Genomic DNA, 23233 nt, shown 5'->3' with positions numbered 1-23233 from the left:
GAATACTGATACTGGTATCACAAAAAAAAATGCAATTGATTAGGAAGGTACATTGAATATCAGGGAATACTAAAGGTGAGAAGTTTTAGTGTAGCAGTACACTGCATTGGTAAAATTGCATCTGGAGCACTATGTGCAATTTTCATCCCTTTATTTGGAAAAAAAAGACAGAATATTATTAGAAACAGTTCATTAGAGGTTTGTTTGACTCATTCCTGGGATTAATGGCTGAACTTAAGGAAGATTGAAAAGCTCGGGTCTGTATATATAGGCAGAATGAGAGGTGATCTGTGCACGTTTTTTGAGGGTACATAATAGGGTCTTAATATTTATTCAAAGAGTTTTGGAGGATAAACAGACAATAACCAGATCAAGCAGGATCTTATTGAATTGTGAAGTAGGCTTGAAGGGACAGCTGGTTTTCTCCTGCTCCTACGGTCCCTAACCAGAGAGCACAGATTTAACATGATTGGCAAAAGAATCATAAATAACAAAGGAAGAAAAATTACAAAGCACATTATAATGGTCCAAAATACAATGACCCTCTCAAAAGGAATCAAATAACTCTTTAAAAAAGCACAATGAGTTTTTTTTTGGCCAGATGAAAAAAAAAGCTAGATCAGCTAAATGATATCCTCCTTCCATGCTGTACTTTCTAAGGTTATCTGACAATAACAAAAGCTTTGGTCCAAAGTGCTATACTGTGGGTGAGGAAAAAATGGACAAAAAAAGGTTACTGAATAGATTGCATTAATCAGTGAATGAAGAACTAAGACTACAAAGTTGAAACAAAAAATACATCTCCATGCATAGCACTATAATTTTAAATAATTCTGCAGCAAATTAACCGATCAATGTGATGCACGTGATAACCAGCAAACCATCATTCCACTAACAATACTATTTTGGCTGGTCTTCTGTTTAATTTATAGGACCACTGACAAAGATGTAGGACATAACATTGAAACTCAGCCATTTTTCTGAACTTTCACTGTGAAAACTATGGACCAGCAAGGGAAGAGATCTGACAGAAGTTCAATAGATGGATTGCAATGTACAGATCTACTTACATACCCTGCTGGCACAGCAAGAATCTAATAACATTGAATTGACTTCAAACAGAATGTATTACACTTATAAAAGCAGTAACACAATTTAAATGCTCTGATAACAATATTGCTACAACAGAACTAAGAGTAACCACAGAAAGCATTGTGTTCATTTTTTGAAAAATGTCATGAAAATGTTCAGCATATTTGCTGCTGTTTTGTATTTCAGTTTGTGGACAGTATTTCATTATATTTAACAATAACAGTCAAACAAAATATTGAAATTTTAAGACGAATTGAAATCACCTGATGTTTCCTTTCTACATTGTTAACCATCTTTACAATCACCCCTTCCCCAAAAAGTAGAGCAAAAGTAATCCTTAAAAAGAAGTGTTGTTGCTTTTCAAAACCTAGTTAAAGACATCTTGCAGAAAATTGTGCAGTTTTCTACTGGATAGACTCAAAATATTACAAGTAATTAACACAGGCCAGAATTGAAGATAACAGAAATATAGAGGAGTTAAACTCTTAGAATCTTAGTGCAACTGTTACATTGTGCAATTTAAATCCATCCTTCTTTCAGGGATTTTTATTGGACAAATCAACCAGCCTACTAATTTGATTTTGGCTAGAACTAACACTCTGCATTCAGCAGCACTTTACTCAGCTCACCACACTTCCATTAGGGGGATCTCAAATAATTGGCAGTAAACTGTTCAAAAATCCTCATGCTACTTTTGCATAGGAGGGGAAAAAAAGCTTCCACTTGAATGTTTAAATAGATCACAACAAGGAGCTAACAAAGTAAAATTTACCTTTAATTCTCAATACACTGTATGTTAACTTGAAGTAAACTTCTGATCTTTTCATGGTCAATTTAAAAATTAAGAGGTTCATCCAGCATGCAAGGGCAAATGTTTCAGTTTTACTGGCATGAATCCATAAATAAATGCTTCAAAATCAAGAAATGATCACAGTTTTAAATATAGTTGTACACATTCATTGCTGAATTTAAATTTCCTCCAGTTTCCTGCAATGCAGAGATGGATCCCTGTCCTCATCTGTTGCTGAAGATGCTATATTCTTGTTACGCAACTGAACACATACAATAAAAACTATTTCAGATGATGCCTGACTAATTTTATTTGCAAAAGAAAAGGACAAAGGAAAATGTACGTATTCAGCAGGAAATCTATTTAGCACTTCCAATTGTTCATATTGAAGTAATTTTTGAAGAGTAAAAGTTAACACACAATTTACAATGATAAAATGTGGCATGTTGCTACATAAGACCAACCTTGTAGGATTGGCACAGCTTTCCATACTAAAACTGGTCCCAAGCTGGAAAACTGTCCAAGTGAACACTCCAAGAAAAAGACTGGCATTCCTGTGAATGCCAGCATGGCTACATAAGGAACAAGAAAAGCACCTATACAATCAATTAAAAAAGAACCAAAATCAGACAGATAGTATGAATAGGTTTACTATTTAACTTTAAAATATAGACTAGAGGTATCATTTCTATGTTAAGCATGAATATATTCCTGTCAATACAACAGTACTAGTCAAATTCAATATAAAGATGATGCTTCATACAATTTTTAGTCATTGAAAGACAAGCGCAAGCAATTTGTTGTCCTCTCTCGTTACGGGTTGTCAAATTATAAGTCTGTTTTTTTGCATGACATCCTTGCACTTAAATGTTTTAAAAGAATTTCTAACACCCATAAAAATGGTCTACTTCATTAATTCAAGTAATCTACACAAAATTAAGTATGTGGGTGTATTGAAAAATAAAAAACACCTCAGAAATGGCATTAAACATAATTTCAAAACTAAAAGCAAGTTCAATGAGCTTCAAGTATGTCAGTACAAAGTTTATAGTAACACTTTCTTTCATAATAAAAGTCATTATTATTTCAGTTAGCAGTACATATTAAAACCCCAGGTAATCTGCACAATACAGGTGAATGTTAAAAATACAACACTGTTTAATACTAGTGACAAAATTAACAGCAATCCTATTGATTTTACCTTGTCTACATTCTGCTCAGATTCTACACATTGAGGCATTCAAGAATTTAAAGCTATTTTTGAAGTTCTTAGCATGAATATACATGAGTCAAAAGGACTCATTAATGTTTGGACAGGATCAGAAAGAAAGGAGGCAAGTGATGGAGCTGAAGCAAGATTATGATTGTGTTTTATGATAGCTTAATACTTTATAAATCAATTTTCCAGCACATTTAATTTGAACATAATTATCTATGACCCTTTTCTACATGAGTTTTATTACAGCACCTCCTCCATTTTTGTAAGTTAGATAAGGGAATCGCCAGATGTTCCCAAGTCCTACAGCGTAACCTATCATTGACAACAAGTAGTCGGTTTGAGAAGCCCAGACATCTCGCAATGCGCTTTCAAATCGTTGAAGTTTAGGTGACTCACTGGAACTCTGAAAGAAGTGTGAAAAAGAAAATTGATCAGGCTTTTCTATAAAATAGCTCAGAACAATTATTATCATTGTAATGAAAAACGTCATAAAGGGAATCGTTAAATCCGTGTCTGACTCTACAGATGCTGAAAGAATTGCAGTGTGCTGCCTGCATTTTCTGTTTTTATTTAATGTTTGCAATAGTTGAAGTATTCTGCTTTCTTATTGCCTTCATGTACCCGCTTAATGAAATTCCACAATCTATAAGCCCTAGGATCAATTCTATGTACTCCAAAGGGAGCAAGATCATATTGAATACCTGCACTTAACTGTAATGTTCAACTGAGGCGAGCCTAAGCTGCTACTGGGAAAGTTAAAGCAATACAAAAAAAAGGACTGAAAATATGTGCAGTGCTAACACTGAGTTCTTGCAGTTATGTCAGAAATCATAATGGCTAAAGACTTCTAAATGACTCAAAGATTATGAAGGAGCAGAAGAGTAGAATATAATTGAGGTATTAAGCAGATAGCAAAGATAATGGTCCATTTTTTTCCAGTAAAAATAAATCAGCCTATCTGCATTCACCATTGTCAGAAAGTACATTGAAAAACTAATTCTAGCAATTCCATATGCACAGGTAAACATGAAATCAAGAAGTCACTGTTGTCTTTCAGAAGTTTCGCTATTGTAGAATCATCTTGAAATAAGGAGGCATGAGGCTGTAGTATTTGCGTGACAGATATCTAATAAACTTGTAACAAAAAATTTGATCTGTCAATTCCGGTGTAAGTTTTATTGATGTGTTTAGTTTCCATTACTAACAAGCAATTTCTCTTGGCCTGAAAATGAATTTGATGTCAGCGATGTTCATTCTTTTATTTTAGTGGCTCAGGAAATTTCCGAAATAAGAATGAAATACATTCTGAGAACATTTTGTAGCAACAGAATTTTTCCTGCCAAAAAGAGTCAGGAGGGAAAGATAATCAGGAGGGTTGGCTTCCCCACTGCTTTGTGTCACCACAGGAATTAGATTCTAGGCACTATCACTAAATGACCCTTAAAATAAACACTTAAGGACGTCTTCATGCCACCAACACAATTAATTCTATTCCCAGCAGGCTATTCTCAGCCAGTAAAGAGCAGTATGCCTGTCAGTTTCATGACAGCATCAATCTGAGGATGACGAGGTCATGAGTAGGCAGGTGAGCAGCAGGAGGGGGCACTGAAAATCACCCCTTGCCCTTGCTCTGACTCCGATCTCCTGACAAGACCTAACCCACAATCCCTCTTGCAAAATTATCTCCTGTGCTCAATGCTCCTGGACTTTGGTTGCTGGATCATTGGCAACTGTGGTTCACACTGTCTGCTGGCCTCTGATTGGCTGGACAGGATATCACTGCTCCCCAGAAGCGATTTTGCTGGAAAGCCCACCATGTGACCAATTAAGCCTAAGATCCAAAGATTTTTCCAATTGTTGCTGCAGGACATTTTATTCCTTTAAATGAGACCCTTAAAGGGTTGATAAACAACCAAAGACCTTAGATATACTTAGAACAAGAAGTTGAAACATATGTCTATTGTCTATATTCTAATTTTTCTTCCTTTTTATTGAGTTTTCTAAACATTATTTGCCATTGAATTAACCACTTTAAAAGACACTTCCTGGTTGCAACTCTATACTTCAGCAAAGATTCTTTAATTTTATTTGGCAAAGATTTCTCAGCTCAGAAAGGAAGCAAATATTCATGTTATGCAGACATAAGTGTAGTTCTACACGGATCTGAGTTGGCTTGATTGCTCTGCACTATCTTTGTTTATGAATGTGTTGAGATGAAATCTAGATTTGTTAATGATGCCAATACGGGTAGTGTTATGACCAGATACTGGGGAAAGGTTCCCAAGCTATTACAGTTCTGATGGGATACTCCAAATTTTCAAGTTCCCAGATATGGGAGAATGAATTGCATTTCCTTTTCTATTGGCCTGCACCCTCATTTGGTCAGAATAAGGTTAATTTATAAAGAATCCACTCCCTTGTAATGCCTTCCTTTTAGAAGTGAGGAATTTATTGTTAAAAAGTAGGTAATTTAAACAGGCTCTCTTATGTTAACAAAGAGTGAATTTCTTTGTTACTGAAGTAAGAAGAAATAATAACACCACACACATACACACAGATTAGAAATGAGAAGTGAGTCTTAAAAAAGATACAAGTCAAAAGATTACAGCTCAGTTTCCAAGACCGGATAATGCAAATAATGCAGTACAGATCTTAAAAGTCATTTGGGTTATAAGAATGGAAAAATCTGGGCTCAAGTTTTAGCTGTCATCTTACATCCTTCATTACGACAAAGCTGCAGATATCCTGGAGTCCAGTGAAGAGTTGTTGTTCCAAGTTGCTTTTCATTGGGTAGCTTATGAGTTTAAGAGAGATGGTGAGAAGACATACAATATACTTGCTGATATCAGTCTATGCTGCTTTCTTTCTCTTTTGCTGCCAAACGATTTCTGTTGGTAGGTCATTTTCTGGGTTTGGGTGCATATTATGGCCTACAGCAGTCCAGATTGAAATGAACAAATTTGATTTGCTTCTTTCAAACCAGTATGCTGCAGCCAACTGTACCACCTACCAAGTGCCACATTGGCTAAGATCAGCTAGTTTACTGTATATTGGGAGTAGGACTTTTATTGTGATATCAGGTGCATGATGTAACACTTTATCAATACCCAAAGTGCCATTGAGATAATGGCTCAATTCTACCTGATTATCAATCTGGGAACTGTCTGTATAGATGTTTTTACAGTTGATACATGAGGGTAAAAGTTTTGGAAGGATAATGACTGCAATAATTCCCAAAGTAATATGTTTCCTGCCTGTAGTCAAGTGGCATCTGTTAAATCTGACTACTTGAGTGACTCTCCCAGTGACTAGTTGGTTTGCCAAGTTGATGAACAAACTATGAAGATTGCAAGTTTAATCCGAGTTTGTGCCAAGCTTTTTGGTGACAATGGCCATTAGAGGATAAAGAAACTGTTTGTTGGAAGGAGCACTTTAAGGATCTCTTTGACATGGGTGCTCTCTATCAGATTCTAAAGCATACTACCACTTCAGTGCAACCTCGACCCGACAGCACTTGGCTTGCTTGCTTCATTGATCAGGGCATTGAATATTTGGAAGTCATGCTGAGGCTGTACAGGACATTGGTGAGGCCACTTTTAGAATACTGTGTGCAATTCTGGTCATCCTTCTATAGGAAGGATGTTGTTAACTTTGAGAGGGTGCAGGAAAGACTTACAAGGATGTTGCAGGGACTGAATAGTTTGCGTTATAGGGAGAGGCTGTATAGGTTGGGGCTGTATTTCCCTGGAGCTTCAGAGGCTAAGGGATGACCTTATAGAGGTTTATAAAATCGTGACAGGCATCGATAGGATGAATAGCCAAGGTCTTTTTCCTATGGTTAACTTAATCCAAAGCTAGAAAACATATGTTTAAGTTGCACTGGGAAAGATTTAAAAGGGATCTGAAGGGCAATTTTTTCCTACAGAAGATGGTGCATGTATGGAACGAGCTGCCAGAGGAAGTGGTAGAGGTGGTACAATTACAACATTTAAAAGGCAGCTGGACAGATATATGAGTAAGAAGGGTTCAGAGGGATTTGGGCCAAAAACTGGCAAATGGGACTAGGTCAGATTCAGGTGTTTGGATGGCATGGACAAGTTGGACAAAAGCATCTGTTTCTGTGCTGTATGACTCTATGACTACCTACATGGACTTTGAACTTTCTCCCCTTGTCTGCGTGAGTTTCTGCTGGGTGCTCCAGTTTCTTCCAACAGCCCAAAGATGTGCAGGTTAGGTCAACTGGTATGGGAAGTTGCCCCACAGTGTCCAGGCATGTGCAGGTTAGTTGGGTTAACCATTGTAAGTATGGGATAGGGTGGGGGTTGGGTCTTCAGAATGTCAGTGCAGACTTGATGGGCTTCATGGCCTCAAGGGATTCTAAGACATGAAGAGTGGGGAAAAGTGCACTGAAGTAGATGATCAGCCATGATCTATTTTTCCCCTGTTGTGGTGCGGACCCCAAAGGTCTTTGTGCAGCAGCTACTTTCAGAAATGCAAGTCAATGCATCTGCATGCTGATTGGCTTGCACAGACCTTCTAAGCAATGACATGGCCACAGCTTACAGGAAACATCGCACATTATCATATTGAATGGTAGAGCAATCTCAATGGCTGAATAATCTATTCTGGTTCCTACGTACATCCAATGGGACCAATCTCATTTATTCACATAAGATCACATTTTCAGTGTGAGTTGCTTGAGCTTACTGGGTGATCGCAGCAGTTACTTTGAGGTCAGTAGCTTTCCTTTAAAATATAATTTTAGTACAGGAATGTCTCAGAAAACTGAAATTAAAGAAACACAGAAAATGCTGGAGAACCTTAGGGTTCTGAAAGCATCTGTGGAGATAGAAACAGAGTTAACAGAATTCAAAACATTAACAACAAAGTTGCTGGAAAAGCTCAGCAAGTCTGGCAGCATCTGTGGAGGCGAAAACAGACCCGAAACGTTAACTCTGTTTTATCCTCCACAGATGCTGCCAGACCTGCTGAGCTTTTCCAGCAACTTTGTTTTTGTTCCGGATTTACAGCATCCACAGTGCCTCTCGCTTTCAAAACATTAACCAAGTTTCTTCCTCCACAGACGTTGCCGGACCTGTGAGTTTCTCCGGTACCGGCAGTACTTTGCTTTTATTTGACTGACAAAAAGTTGAACATTGGGAGCCCACTTTCACTGCGTTCATATAACACAGAAAAAAAACTTACTTAAAAAAAAGCTTACGTTTCTAATTACTCGGGACGTTAAAGTTTGCTGGAGACAAAAGAAAAACAAAAATAAGGATAAAAAAATCTTCTTTCACTGTGACAAATTTCCACTTGCATCAATCGTCTGACTTCAATACACCCAACAAAAAATAACCTCATTCAGTACAAATGCGCCACGTTGCAAAACCCCCGAGAACATCGCAGGCATACATGAAAAATAAAGATACCGTCCTATCTCGGGCACTAAGAATCGAAACTAGCCACATCCCGCTAAATCCACAAACTACATGCAAAACCAAAAAAAGTGCTGAAAACACTCAGGCAGCATCTGTTCATGAATGAAGTACAACAACCGTTTCAGATCGATCGTCGTATCTTTGAATTCTGATCTGCAATTATTCGGAAGACTTACTTCAGCATCAGCTCACCGGGTCGTATTTATGAGTACACACGATTTCTTGAGCTCTTAAGATTGGTTTTGAAATTAAATAAAAATACTCACGTTTTCTGGATGTGTTAAGCGTATACGACGTGAAATAATGGGGAATACCTTCTTGAACATTGTCTCGATATTTCAGGGAGAGGTTTCCAATGCCAAAGGTCGATCTTCTGATGGGATGCTTCAGGAGGCTTTTCTTAAACAAGCAGAGATTTGGAGAGGGGAAAGCAAGGAGTTAAACCTTCAGTTTCCCAAGCTTTGGGTACAGTCCAACTTTCAAATTTAGAAAACTCCAACGTAAAGCATAAATCTGAGAGGGGCAATGGAAGTGTGTGATAAGAGCACAACAGCTTCGTCTGTTGTCATAGCTCGTTCGGTCAAATAGCCGTTTAACTGCTACGTCAGCAGCATTTTTAGATTACTTAAACCGTCATCTGAGGTTGTCCATTTTCAATTATGTCCTGAATTTAAAGATAAATATCAAAAAACTTTTGTTTTCTTCTTATTTAACGGAAGTCATTGTTCTATAAAGTCACATACAATTTGTTATACTCCAATAGACAGGTTAAATTCACTGCACACAAACTGATTCGCTTTCCAGTCAAGTGGAGGAACAACGTCTTTTCCCCTTTTTAATACCTATGGTGCTCACCTGCTTATATTTTTTTGTTCTTGTATTTATTCACGTGTTTTCCCATCCACTGCTCTGATCGGCTCCCTCTTTGCGCGTCGAACTGGCTCCGATCCTGCCCAACCCCGTGTGGACTGCAGGTTACTGTCCTCTGAGATCAGAGGAAAGCAGAGAAATCCGAAATTTGTTGCAGGCCCTCCCAAAGAAATTTCAAAGAGGTAAGGGAGAAATTACAGCGAACGCTTATAAACCAGTCAAGGCACATTGCCAACTTGTGCCGAAAAAGAGAGTATTTTTGGTTGCCCTCTGTTGAGATAAAGCTGTGCTCTAATCCATCCTATAGGGAAAGGAATCCTGCAACCGGCCTCACCGGTTATGGTCGAATTTTAGTCTAATAGTCTCTGATAATTCCCATAGAGTTGGGCAAAGTTCTGGATAACTGTAGTTCACAACCTCTCAGGCAAATCGTGAACCACTATTTGGATATGGGAAGCTTTGAAAAGTAAATTGATCTAAAGCCCGTTTTGTGCACCCATTATTCAATCCAACACAATGCCAACTCATGCTAACTTACCCCTCCCACCAAACTCCCAAGCATCCTCATGTCCATCATGGCAATCCACAAACATTTCACCCAGTAGATACATTGTGCAAAACTTTTAATCATATAGTAGCAATAGAGCAACCAGTTTAAAACAAAAACCACCCATTTACAGATTGCCTTTTAGAAAAAAAAGTAGATTTTTCCTACTACCATATAAAGAGGTCACTCAGACAGGCAATTAAAGCTTTACTTGATCATGGACTGCTTCAGTATCTGAGGAGTTGTGAATGGTGCTGAACATTGTGCCATCAATGGCCAACATCTCCATTTATGAAATTATGATGGAGGGAAGATTATTGATGAAGCAGCTGAAGATGGTTGAGATGAGGACACTACCCTGAAGAACTCCTGCAGAGATGACTGACTTCCAACAATCACAGCCACCTTCCCATGTGTCAGGTATAACTCCAACCAGCAGAGCTTTTCCCCTGACTTGCAAAGAATTTGGTTTTGCTAGGGCTCCTTGATGTCACATTAGATCAAATATGATCTTGAATTCATGGGCAATCACTCTTACCTAACCTCTGGAATTCAGCTGTTTTGTCCATGTTGAACCAAGGCTGTAATGAAGTCAAAAGGTGAACCCAAACTGTTCATCAGTGAGCAGGATATTGTTAAGCAAGTGCTGTTTGATAACACCTTCCATCACTTTTCTGGTGATCAAGAATGGAGTGATCAAGTAATTTGTCCGTTTGGATTTGTCCTGTTTTTGTGTACAGGGTATTTATGGGCAATTTTCGACATTATTAGTTAGATGTCTATGTTATTGCTGTACCAGAGCAGCTTGGTAATGGGTGTGGAAAGATCCGGAGCACAAATCTTCAGTAGTCTTGCTTGAATGTTGCCAGGGCCCAGAGCCCTTGTAGTATCCAATGCCTCCAGGCATTTTCTGATGTCATGTGGAGTGAAAGGAACTGGCTGAAGACTAGCATTTATAATACTGGGGACCATTAGAGGACGCTGAGATGGATCGTAAAGATTGTTATGAATGCTCCCATGTTAGCTTTTGCACTGATGTGCTGGGCACTTCCATTATTGAATATAGGGATCTTTCTGCAGCCTCGTCCTCCCCCAGTGAGTCAATTAATTGTCCATCACCGTTCACAGCTGAATGTGGCAGGACTGCAAAATCTGCTTAAATCTGATCTGTTCATTGTTTATTCTTTTTACCTAACTCATGGCAGACCCAGGACCATCAACTTCACTGGGACAACATAACCATGTTAACCCAAGTCAAACATAGGCACACACGTGAATTCCTAGAGGCAAGGTTCTCAACCCACAATGCAAACAGCAAACGTATAGAATCAGACCCCATATACAAACGCTTACAGAACAAAACCCGAAATGACATTACCCACCATAACGGACCAGAGGATATAAATTCCAAGTGGAGTGAAACAACATCGCTTCATTGGAGGCCTCACTCATAATGGTGACAAAACATCGGAATGAAAACAAGCCAGCTCAGTGAGGCAGGCAACAACCTTATTCTCTGTGTTTGTTTCAGGTTCAGCAGTACTTTGTTTTCATTTTTAAGTTTGCCTATATTGACTATAATTTATCAAGTTATTAATATCGCAGTACTTGATAAGTTTATTTCTTAAGAATTATTACATTCAAATCCACAGAATCAATCTGGAGTTGCCTTGGATATCTTGTGACCATTTTTGAATATGGGCATCATGCTAAGCTGCTTCTGGTCATCCTGTATATTGACTCCCTCAGAATGATTGTTCAGAAATCTCTTCCCTACCATGTCTCAACAATCAAAAAATAAAATATTTGCCCCCGTAATTTATACACTTTGAATCCTTTTAGCCTCTCTTAAACTTTTACCTCATTTATATTTCAAATGAGATCAGATGACATCTACATTAATGGTAAATCTAATCTCATCAGTTTCCTGCTGGGCTTCTTACATTAAATTATCCCCATAAATAGAAATAAGAAATTGTCAGATTTCTCGATGGTTCAGTGAATAATTTCATTATGTACTCTCCTGATGATTCCGATTTGAATGGTATAATGAAACGAAGCTGCAACTTGTTTTCCTGACAAAAAAATACTCGGTCATCAGGCAGTCAGTTTTGAAATGACAGCTTTCATTGGGCAAAACTCAGGCCTCATTTGAATTCCATCAGTGAGTTGCTCATATTGGTGCTGCAGCTCATTAACTGCAGGAAGATAGAAATCCGGTAGATCCATTACAGAACTCCACAATTCATGTGACACAAAATTCGAGCTGTTTTGGGGGAAGACAATGAAGAGATGAACATGGGGAAAGGGCCCTTTTCCAAAAAAAAGTTAAATAAAAATGGTTTTGGGGCAGCCTTAAGTTGTTTATTCAAAGTACTAATGAATAGAATGCTCTTCTCATTGATATTTCAAAATTGAATCATAATTCTATACATAAAAAATGTAAAAGTTTAACTAGCATTTGAATTCCACTTTGCATGACTTAATGAAATTCATAACTATGATTTTCATTGAATGATACGATTGTGTATATATTTATCAGTTCCCAGCAGGTACCATACCTGGGTCATCCGTTTCAATGTTCCCATCTGATAGCATTTGAAACGTTAGCAGAGCCAATGGCAAATGCTGAAGTGCCATTTGCATTATTCCATTGCTTCACCTCCACCGAGGGGATGAAAAGCAGCTATGAAAATTAATGTCAGTGTTGCTGTCCTCTCAGATGTGAAATCTTTCCTGCCTTTAATAATAGAATCTACCAGAATGGTTGGTTTTTGTGTGGGCAGTGAATTGATATGCTGTCATGCTCGTCTGCCAGGAAGCCAGAAGCAATATGCTGACATTCACATTAAGGCTCAGAGTATTTGTCAGCATGTTGGAAATCCCCATGGCACTGAAGAGTTAACATTTATCTGTTCTAAATGGCTATTAACCATAGTTACAACCCTACATTCTGTCTTTAATGCCGAGCATGTGTTCCTGGACTTCCCGGAGCTTGCTTGATTGAGCAAGGTGAAATGACGGCAGGAATTGATAGCGCTAAGCATTTGACAAGCCAGAAAGCCTTTAGTTACTGAAATATGACAACTGCTTCCTTCCTTCAGTGAAAAGATTCTGTTTGAAGGACTTTCTGGAAAAAAAAAGCCAAAATACTGTGGTTACTGGGATGAGACTGTTCCCAGTATTTGGCAGGTTATTTCTGTCACCTCAGAGTTTTGTAACCTGCACTTCATTGTAGGTAACAGAGCAACCTGACAGCCAGTAATGCACCTCTAATTCTGACATTTTCATGAGGAAAAAGCAACTTTCCCCTCGCTCATCTGTGGGTGCTCAAGAAGCACTGCAGAATTCACCAAAGATCCTCAGACAATACCTTCCAAACACATGACCACTTCTGTATTGAAAAACAAGGGCAGTACATACACGGGAACACCACCACCTTCAAGTTCTCCTCCAAGTCACTCATCATCCTGACTTTGGAAACATCACCATTCCTTCACTGTCATTGCGTCAAAATCCTGGAATTCCCTCCCTTATGGCATTGTGGGTCGACCCACAGCAGATGGACTACAGCAGTTCAAGAAGGTAGCTTACCACCACCTTCTCAAAGGCAACCAGGAACCGGCAATAAATTCTGGCTAGCAAGCAACACCCAAATTCCACAAATGAATTAATTAAGAAGAAAGTCCACAGGTGAGATGACATGAACACAGGGCTCACGCTCATAGCAACTAATATACCCAAAAATGGATATATAGGCAAGTGACTTGCTTTTGAAGAATGCCTCAGGGAACATAGACTTTGCAGTTAGGTAATTGAAAACATTTGCAACAATCTGGAAGAAGACCTACAAAGTGGATCAGGTGGACATGTATTGTCTTTGGGGTCAGAGTCATGACAGCACTTAGTTCAATGCCTCCAGTTCCTTGCTGTGATCTGAAGAAATTAATTGTACAAGCTCACAATCTGCTGACCAAAAGTTCAAATTCCAAATAATTGATGGCATGTATGTACTTGGCTAGTGATGAGGATGGTCAGAAGGAGAAGGTGCTTAGATGTTCTAATTCCTCATTAATTACAGACTGCTTTCACGTGGCAATTAAAATCATCATACAGTTAAAGAAATTCCATTCTACCAATGTTCAACTAGTGTGCAATCACTGAGAGATCATCTTGCACATCTGTGCAAAGGGACTGGTGCCATGCTTTCATCTCTCACCAATAATGTCCTTGACAAATGTTCACATGCCTGTGCTGACCCAGCAGATGGCTGCTTAAAGGACATGACTGATGATAATTATGAGGAGCCCTACTGCTTATGCCCAAGCTACAATCAAAGCCATATTAGCACTCGAAGTGTTATTGAGCAAACCATCAATGTGGCGAACATACGGTTGAGGTGCCTGGACAAACCAAACATGCCTTTCAGTGCACACCAGCAAGGGTTTCCAAATTGGTTGTGACATGTGCAAAACATTATTTCAGCGTGAGGATTGCAGCTCTAGAAAGAGGGAGGTGATTGTGCAGGTGATCTTCTGCATCTTTGAAGGAGAAGAAGTGTTGATAAGCTGAGAAGGAGACACCTGAAATGGCAAGGGGATTAGCATCTGCACTGACCTATTCCTAACCAGTGTCTCAGGCTGAACCATATTGTTTGAAACCTAGATGTCCCATTCAGAACCCTAATTTCTGAACCCATGTCCTTGCCACCACAAAAGTAGCCAACTGGGTTCAAGTTAGTCGATAGAAAAATTGTCTTGTTGATATGATGTTGTGTACATCGCAGCATTGAAATAAGTCACAATTAGTTTTCCAGGCAAGGAAATGAAGGGTTAATGGATGGCTAATCTGTTGTCCATTCTGAGCATGGATCATCACATTATATTGAACTTTCTACCTAGTTCTGTCCTGCATGGGGTGAAAAGCCTGTTACAACCATGTAGCCATTATTGATGGTTGTGAAAACCTACTTGATTCACTGATATCTATTAAGGAAGGAATGTGGCTCTCCCCACCTGGTCAGATCTTCATGTCTCACTCCAATGTGGATCATTCTTAAATGTCTGCCAAAATTGCCTAACAAGCCACTCAATTGTATCAAACTATGATGAACTGTTAACAAAGTGTCACTTGCAACTGACCTAAACACCAGAAATGACAATGACAAATGCAGTCCTGTTGAGCTTGCAAACTCTTCTTTTAAGACATCTGGGTCTTGTGACAGATTTGAAGGAGCAATCCCTTAGACCTGTCAAGGAAAAGTCTAACCTAATTATACTCATGGAATTATAGCTCGTAGACAATACACTACAATTCATCCCTGAGTATACCCTGTTACACTAGCAGGACAGACCCACCAGAGGAGGTATGTAATTAAGACCATAAGACCATAAGACATAGGAGTGGAAGTGAGGCCATTCAGCCCATTGAGTCCACTCTGCCATTTAATCATGGCTGATGGGCATTTCAACTTCACTTACCCGCACTCTCCCCATAGCCCTTTATTCCTTGCGAGATCAAGAATTTATCAATCTCTGCCTTGAAGACATTTATCGTCCACTGCACTCTGTGGCAATGAATTCCACAGGCCGACCACTCTCTGGCTGAAGAAATGTCTCCTCATTTCCTTTCTAAATTGACCCCCTCTAATTCTATGGCTGTGCCCATGGGACCTAGTCTCCCCGCCTAATGGAAACAACTTCCCAGCGTCCACCCTTTCTAAGCCATGCATTACCTCGTAAGTTTCTATTAGATCTCCCCTCAACCTTCTAAACTGTAATGAATACAATCCCAGGTTCCTCAGCCATTCATCGTATGATAGGCCTACCATTCCAGGGATCATCCATGTGAATCTCCATTGGACACGCTCCAGTGCGAGTATGGCCTTCCTGAGGCGTGGGACCCAAAATTGGACACAGTATTCTAAATGGGGCCTAACTAGAGCTTTTTAAATTCTAGGAAGCACATTGCTGCCTTTATATTCCAATCCTCTTGAGATAAATGACAACATTACATTCACTTTCTTAATCACGGACTCAACTTGCAAGTTAACCTTTACAGAATCCTGGACTAGCATTCCCAGATCCCTTTGTACTTCAGCTTTATGAATTTTCTCACTGTTTAGAAAATAGTCCATGCCTGTATTCTTTTTTCCAAAGTACAAGACCTCGCATTTGCACACAGTGAATTTCATCAGCCATTTCCTGGACCACTCTCCTCAGCTGTCTAAATCTTTCTGCAGCCTCCCCACCTCCCCAGTACTGCCCGCCAGTCCACTTAACTTCATATCATTGGCAAACTTCGCCAGAATGCCCGCAGTCCCTTCATCCAGATCATTAATATATAAGGTGAACAGCTGCGGCCCCAACACTGAAACCTGTGGGACACCACTTGTCACCAGTTGCTATGCCAAAAAAGAGCCTTTTATCCCAGCTCTCTGCCTTCTTTCAGACAGCCAATCCTCAATCCATGCCAGTAACTCACCTCGAACACCATGGGCTCTCACCTTACTCAGCAGCCTCCCATAAGGCACCTTATCAAGGGCCTTTTGGAAGTCTAGATAGATAACATGCACTTGGGTTTCCCTGGCCTAACCTACTTGTTACCTCTTCAAGAATTCTAACAGATTTGTCAGGCACGACCTCCCCTTACTAAATCCATGCTGACTTGTTCTAATCCGACCCTGCACTTCCAAGAATTTAGAAATCTCATCCTTAACGATGGAATCTAGAATTTTACCAACAACCGAGGTTAGGCTAATCGGCCCATAATTTTCCATCTTTTGCCTTGATCCTTTCTTAGACAAGGGGGTTACAACAGCGATTTCCAATCATCTGGGACTTTCCCTGACTCCAGTGACTTTTGAAAGATCACAACCAACACCTCCGCTATTTCCTCAGCCACCTCCCTCAGAACTCTAGTATGTAGCCCATCAGGGCCAGGAGATTTATCAATTTTTAGGCCTTTTAGCTTTTCTAGCACTTTCTCTTTTGTAATGCCTACCATACTCAACTCTGCCCCTGACTTTCCTTAATTGTTGGCATACTACTCATGTCTTCCACTGTGAAGACTGATGCAAAGTGCTTATTAAGTTCTTCAGCTATTTCCTTATCTCCCATTACTAGCCTTCCAGCATCAGTTTGGAGCGGCCCAATATTTACTTTTACCTCCCGTTGGTTTCTGACGTATTGAAAGAAGTTTTTACTATCATTTCTAATATTACTAGCTAGCCTACCTATTTGATCCTCTCCTTCCTTATTTCTCTCTTCTTTATCCTTTGTTTGTTTTTGTAGCCTTCCCAATCTTCTGATTTCCCAGTGCTCTTGGCCACTTTATAGGCTGTCTCTTTTTCTTTGATAAATTTCCCGACTTCCTTTGTCAGCCATGGCTGTCAAACCCCTCCTCCCCCGGACAATCTTTCTTTTCTTTGGGATGAACCTCTGTACTGTGTCCTCAATTACACCCAGAAACTCCTGCCATTGTTGCTCTACTGTCTTCCTCACTAGGCTCTGCTTCCAGTCGACTTTTGTCAGTTCCTCTCTCATGCCCCTGTAATTACCTTTATTTAACTGTAACATCATTACATCTGATTTTGCCTTCTCTCTTTCAAACTGCAGACTGAACTCTACCATATTATGATCGCTGCCTCCTAAGTGTTCCCTTGCTTTAAGATCTTTTATAAAGTCAGGCTCATTACATAGCACTAAGTCCAGAATAGCCTGCTCCCTTGTGGGCTCCATCACCAGCTGTTCCAAAAAAGCCATCCTGTAAGCATTCCATGAATTCCCTTTCTTTGGATCCACCGGCAACATTATTTACCCAGTCCACCTGCAAATTGAAGTCCCCCATGATCATCGTGACCTTGCCTTTGTGACTTGCCCTATCTATTTCCTGGTGCATCTTGCGTCCCTGGTCCTGACCACTGTTAGGAGGTCTGTACATTACTCCCATTATGTTTTTTTTTGCCTTTATGGTTCCTCAACTCCACCTGAACTGACTCCACATCATCTGACCCTATGTCATTCAGTGCCATAGATCTAATTTCATTCTTAACTAACAAGGCAACCCTGCCCCCTCTGCCCACCTCCCTGTCTTTTTGATATGTTGTAAATCCTTGGATGTTTAACTGCCAGTCCTGAACCCCCTGCAACCACATCTCTGTGATGCTTACCACATCATAATCATTCGAGATGATTTGTTCCGTGAATTCATCTACTTTGTTACGAACACTACGAGCATTTATGCAAAGTGCCTTAATACTAACTTCCTTACCATTATTAGAGATATTGGAAATCATATGATGTCCTAAGTTATCCTTCCTTGTTGCTGCATTCCTAGTCTGCCTCGAGCTTAAACCCACCTACACACATGTTATCCTGGTGCTTATCTTTCCATTTAACTCCATACTCCCGGTCGCTGTTGCTTTCGCTTTCTCTTCCCCCGACTCAGAATTTTAAAGTCCTACTGACCACCCTATTTATCTTTTTAGTTATAACACTGGTTCCAGGTCAGTTCAGGTGGAGACCGTCCCAACGGTACAGATATCCCCGGTTCCAAAACTGATGCCAATGCCCCACGAAATGGAATCCCTCTTTCCCACACCAATCCCTTAGCCACGTGTTTATTTCCCTAACTTTCTTATCCCTATGCCAATTGGCACGTGGCTCCGGCAGTAATCCGGAGATTATGACCTCTGAAGACCTGTCCTTCAATTTCCTTGCTCGTGCTGGATAATCCCTGAACAGGTCCTCTACCCCATCTTTGCCTATGTTGTTAGTCCCAATTAAGAAGGAGTTGCACTGATTCTCCTGAATATTGATTTCAGACCCCATGAAATCTCATGGCCCAATATCAGCCATGGGCAAGGAAACTCCCTGCTGATTACCACCTTTCCGCCTTCCACTCCCCACCCACCACTTCATTTGACCAAGCAGTACAATAAGCACGTGTCAACATTGGACAACACTTTGACCAAGGACTGATAGTAGCAGTATTTGAAGCAGTGCCATCACACAGCCCTTACGGAGGCAAAATCCTGCCTTCATATTAAGGATACAGTTTGGTTTGTTGTGTGATGTGACTGAATTGCTAAATGGTACAGATTTCAAACAGTTGTAGAAACTTGAGATGGGCTATATTTGACACCCTGTTAGCAATCAGCAACAGCAGAACTGCATTCAATGATAATGAATAACTTTATGACCTGGCAGATCCCTCATTCCTAACAGCATTGTGAATATCCCTAAACTCAAAGAACTGCAACAATTCAAGAAGGTAGCTCCAGGGGAATTAGGGAATGTGTAGCAAATTCTGGTCTCTTGAAATACACCACAGTGCATGAATGAATAAAAAAAGCTTGATCTTTACTATCAAGCCAAAACATCAATCCTGGTTCAATAAGGACAGTGGAGGGCATGCCAGGAGCAGCACCAGCAATAGCTAGTGAAGCTATAGGACTATAGGACCCTGCAGCCCAATGGTATCAATGTGGACCTCACCAGCTTCAAAATCTCCCCTTCCCCCACCGCATCCCAAAACCAGCCCAGTTCGTCCCCTCCCCCCACTGCACCACACAACCAGCCCAGCTCTTCCCCTCCACCCACTGCATCCCAAAACCAGCCCAACCTGTCTCTGCCTCACTAACCTGTTCTTCCTCTCACCCATCCCTTCCTCCCACCCCAAGCCGCACCCCCATCTACCTACTAACCTCATCCCACCTCCTTGACCTGTCCGTCTTCCCTGGACTGACATATCCCCTCCCTACCTCCCCACCTATACTCTCTTCTCCACCTATCTTCTTTTCTCTCCATCTTGGGTCCGTCTCCCCCTCTCTCCCTATTTATTCCAGAACCCTCACCCCATCCCCCTCTCTGATGAAGGGTCAAGGCCCGAAACGTCAGCTTTTGTGCTCCTGAGATGCTGCTGGGCCTGCTGTGTTCGTCCAGCCTCACATTTCATTATCTATAGGACTGTTTGCCTGCCAATGAGCAGAATCCGTCTGCTCTTGATAAGGCTAAGTGACTGCACAACCGTCGATCAGATCTTAGCTCTACAGTAGTGCTACAGTGAGCCTTGAATGGAGGTAGATAAGTAAACAAATATCTGGAATACATAATGTACATAAGTTTATTAGTGTTGAACGTGCTATAAAGGTCAGCATAATATTTCTTGAAATTTGTTAGGCGAAGAAGTAATCAGTTTCTTTTCGTTTATCTGATGTGAATGTCACTCGCCAGGCAAACATTTATGGCCATTGCTAATCGCCTTGGAGAAAATGGAGCTAAACTGCCTTCTTGAGCAGCTGCAGTCACCCAGAAGGTTTATGAAAGAAGTTCAAGAAGTTTCACCCGCAACAATTAATGAATGGTGATATAATTCCAATAGAGGATACTGTGTGGCTTAGACAAGAACACTTTGTAGTTGGTACATGGGGCTTTTAAGTTTTGGCAAAGATCTGTAGCTCGGGTTGTAGATGAGGTTGTTGACTTGCTCGCCGAGCTGGCTAGTTTTTGTTCAGACGTCGTGTCACCATGCAAGGTAACATTGTCAGTGGGTCCTCCGATGAAGCAATGTCATTCTACTCCACTTGGAATTTATACTGTCCAGTCTGTTCTGGTGAGTACTGTCATTTCTGGTTTTGTATATCCCTTGTGATATACCAATAGAAATGCAAACAGATCTACGATACACCAGTGAGGTCACCCATCTCAGGACTCGTTGCAGAAGCAGTCATACAAAGACTAGAACCCATCACCCACCCCCACATTCAACCTAAACTGTGGATCTGGTACATAGATGACACCTTTTTATTATTTAAAAATTTTGTCATTATTAAATGCAAAAAATTAGAAGAGACCCATCAGCTCATCAACAGTGTGTTCACCATGATTAAATTCACAAGGGAAGAAGAAACCAACAATTAACTTCTGTTTCTGGATGTTAAGGGCAAATGATTGACAAACGGGGTGTTCCAGATCTCAGTATACAGAAAAGCAACCCATACAGCTCAAATTCTGAACTTCCACAGCATCCACCCCAACATTCACAAACAAAGCTGCATTAGGACACTATTTAAATGGGCCTGGACATATTGCAACACTTCAGAATTACACCAGGAAGAAGAAGAACACTTGTACAAGATCCTCACTTGAAACAGATATGCCCACGACTTCATCCACAGTCATCTACAAAACAGAGAACAACAAGAGAACAGTACGACCTATCACTCTGGCCACACTGCCCTACATCAGGGACATATCGGAACTGACATCAAGACTCCTAAGACCACTAGGAATCTTGTTGGCCCACAAGCCCGCAGCCACTCTACGACAAAGGATTAAAGATCCCATTCCCATAAAATGCAGAACGAATGTGGTTTACAAAATACCATGCACCGAATGCCACAAACATTACATCAGACAGGCAGGAAGAGACTAGCCATCAGAATAGATTAACATCAGCTAGCAGCAAAATGGCACAATGAACTCTCCTTCATATCTGTACATTCAGACAATGAAGGCCATCAGTTTAACTGGTACAAGGTAACCATAGTAGTCCAAGCCAAAAATAGATACACACGGGAATTCCTAGAGGCAAGGTTCTCCACCCGTAATGCAATCAACAAACATATAGAATTGGACACTTTATATAAACCCATACAGATCAAAACCAGAGATAACAAGGTATAGAGCTGGATGAACACAGTAGGTCAAGCAGCATCAGAGGAGCAGGAAGGCTGACATTTCAGGCCTAGACCCTTCTTCAGTGATTTTTTTGAAGAAGGGTCTCAGCCAGAAACATCAATCTTTCTGCCCCTCCGATGCTGCTTGGCCTGTTGTGCTCATCCACCTTGTTATCTCAGATTCTCCAGCATTGGCAGGTCCTACTGTCTCCAGATCAAAACCAGAAATGACAGTACTCACCTTAACAGACTGGACAGTATATATTCCAAGAGGAATAGATCAGCATCGCTTCATTGGAGGCTTCACTAATGATGTCACATAGCATGGTGACAAAATGTCTGAACCAAAACAGCCAGCTTGGTGAGCAAGTCAACAAGCTGGTACATTGCAGCCACTGCAGTGGATGGTGAAGGAAATGAATGTTGAAAGTTGTGGTTTAGGTGCCCATCAAGAAGCTGCTGAGTCCTGCACAGCTTTGAGCTTTTTTTTTATGCGTTTTGGAGCAGCGCTCGTCGGGAAAGGGTACAGCATTGCTTCACCTGAATTGTGTCAGAAGGTGGATAGACTTTCAGAAGGCAACAAATAAGTTACTCACCATAGAATTCCCAACCTCTGGCCTACTCTTGTAGCCACTAAATTTAAGCAGCTTATCAAATTCAATTTCTAGTCCATGTAACTTCAGGATGTGAAAGTTGGGGACTTGGTGATGATATCGCCAGTGAATGTCAGGGGGCAATGGTTAGATTCTGGCTTGTTGGAAATGGTTCTGCCTGGTACTTGTGTGGCACAAGCATTACTTACCACTGATCAGCCCAAGTGTGATGTTGTCCAGATGTAATTGCGTATGGACACTGACTACTTTAGAATGAGTCATAAATAGTGCTGAACATTATGCAATCATCAGCAAACATTCCATTGCTGAACTCATGATGAAGGGAAGGTCATTGATGAAGTAGATGAAGCTGGTTGAGCCTAGACACTAAAGCAGAGGAAAGTTTGCAGCAATGTTCCTGACCTTGGTTATTTGAACTAGAATATCCAGAACTATGCTTTTTCGCACTGGGTATAACTCCAAAAAGCAGAAAGGTTTCCTCCAATTCCCATTGACTCTAGTTTTACTGGGGCTTCTTGATGCGTTACTCAGTAACTCAAGCAGTCACTCTCACCTCAACTCTAGAGTTTAGCTGTTTTGTTCATATTTGGGCCAAGTCTGTAATAGGGAAATGATTGGCCTTGGCAGAATCTGAATCAAGCAGCAATGAATATGTTCAGAGATAATGGGAACTGCAGATGCTGGAGAATTCCAAGATAATACAATGTGAGGCTGGATGAACACAGCAGGACAAGCAGCATCTCAGGAGCACAAAAGCTGACGTTTCGGGCCTAGACCCTTCATCAGAGAGGGGGATGGGGAGAGGGAACGGGAATAAATAGGGAGAGAGGGGGAGGCGGACAGAAGATGGAGAGTAAAGAAGATAGGTGGAGAGAGTGTAGGTGGGGAGGTAGGGAGGGGATAGGTCAGTCCAGGGAAGACGGACAGGTCAAGGAGGTGGGATGAGGTTAGTAGGTAGCTGGGGGTGCGGCTTGGGGTGG

General features: G+C 40.7%; 1 protein-coding gene across 1 annotated transcript in view; it reads right to left on the bottom strand.

Annotated features, from left to right (window-relative positions):
* The window catches only part of LOC125461585 (sodium- and chloride-dependent neutral and basic amino acid transporter B(0+)-like), a 176036-nt gene that overhangs the window by 53540 nt on the left and 99263 nt on the right, over nucleotides 1–23233 (bottom strand). Inside the window, exons 2-3 of the mRNA XM_059652647.1 lie at nucleotides 3351–3504; nucleotides 2347–2478 (exon numbers count right to left, since the gene is read on the bottom strand). Of these exons, the coding sequence (XP_059508630.1) occupies nucleotides 2347–2478; nucleotides 3351–3504 (286 nt within the window). The remainder of the gene's footprint in view (nucleotides 1–2346; nucleotides 2479–3350; nucleotides 3505–23233) is intronic.

The sequence above is a fragment of the Stegostoma tigrinum genome, chromosome 19, assembly GCF_030684315.1.
Source record: "Stegostoma tigrinum isolate sSteTig4 chromosome 19, sSteTig4.hap1, whole genome shotgun sequence".
Lineage (NCBI taxonomy): Eukaryota > Metazoa > Chordata > Chondrichthyes > Orectolobiformes > Stegostomatidae > Stegostoma > Stegostoma tigrinum.
Note: the sequence above shows the minus strand (reverse complement) of the source record. Positions and strands in the feature narration are given on the sequence as shown.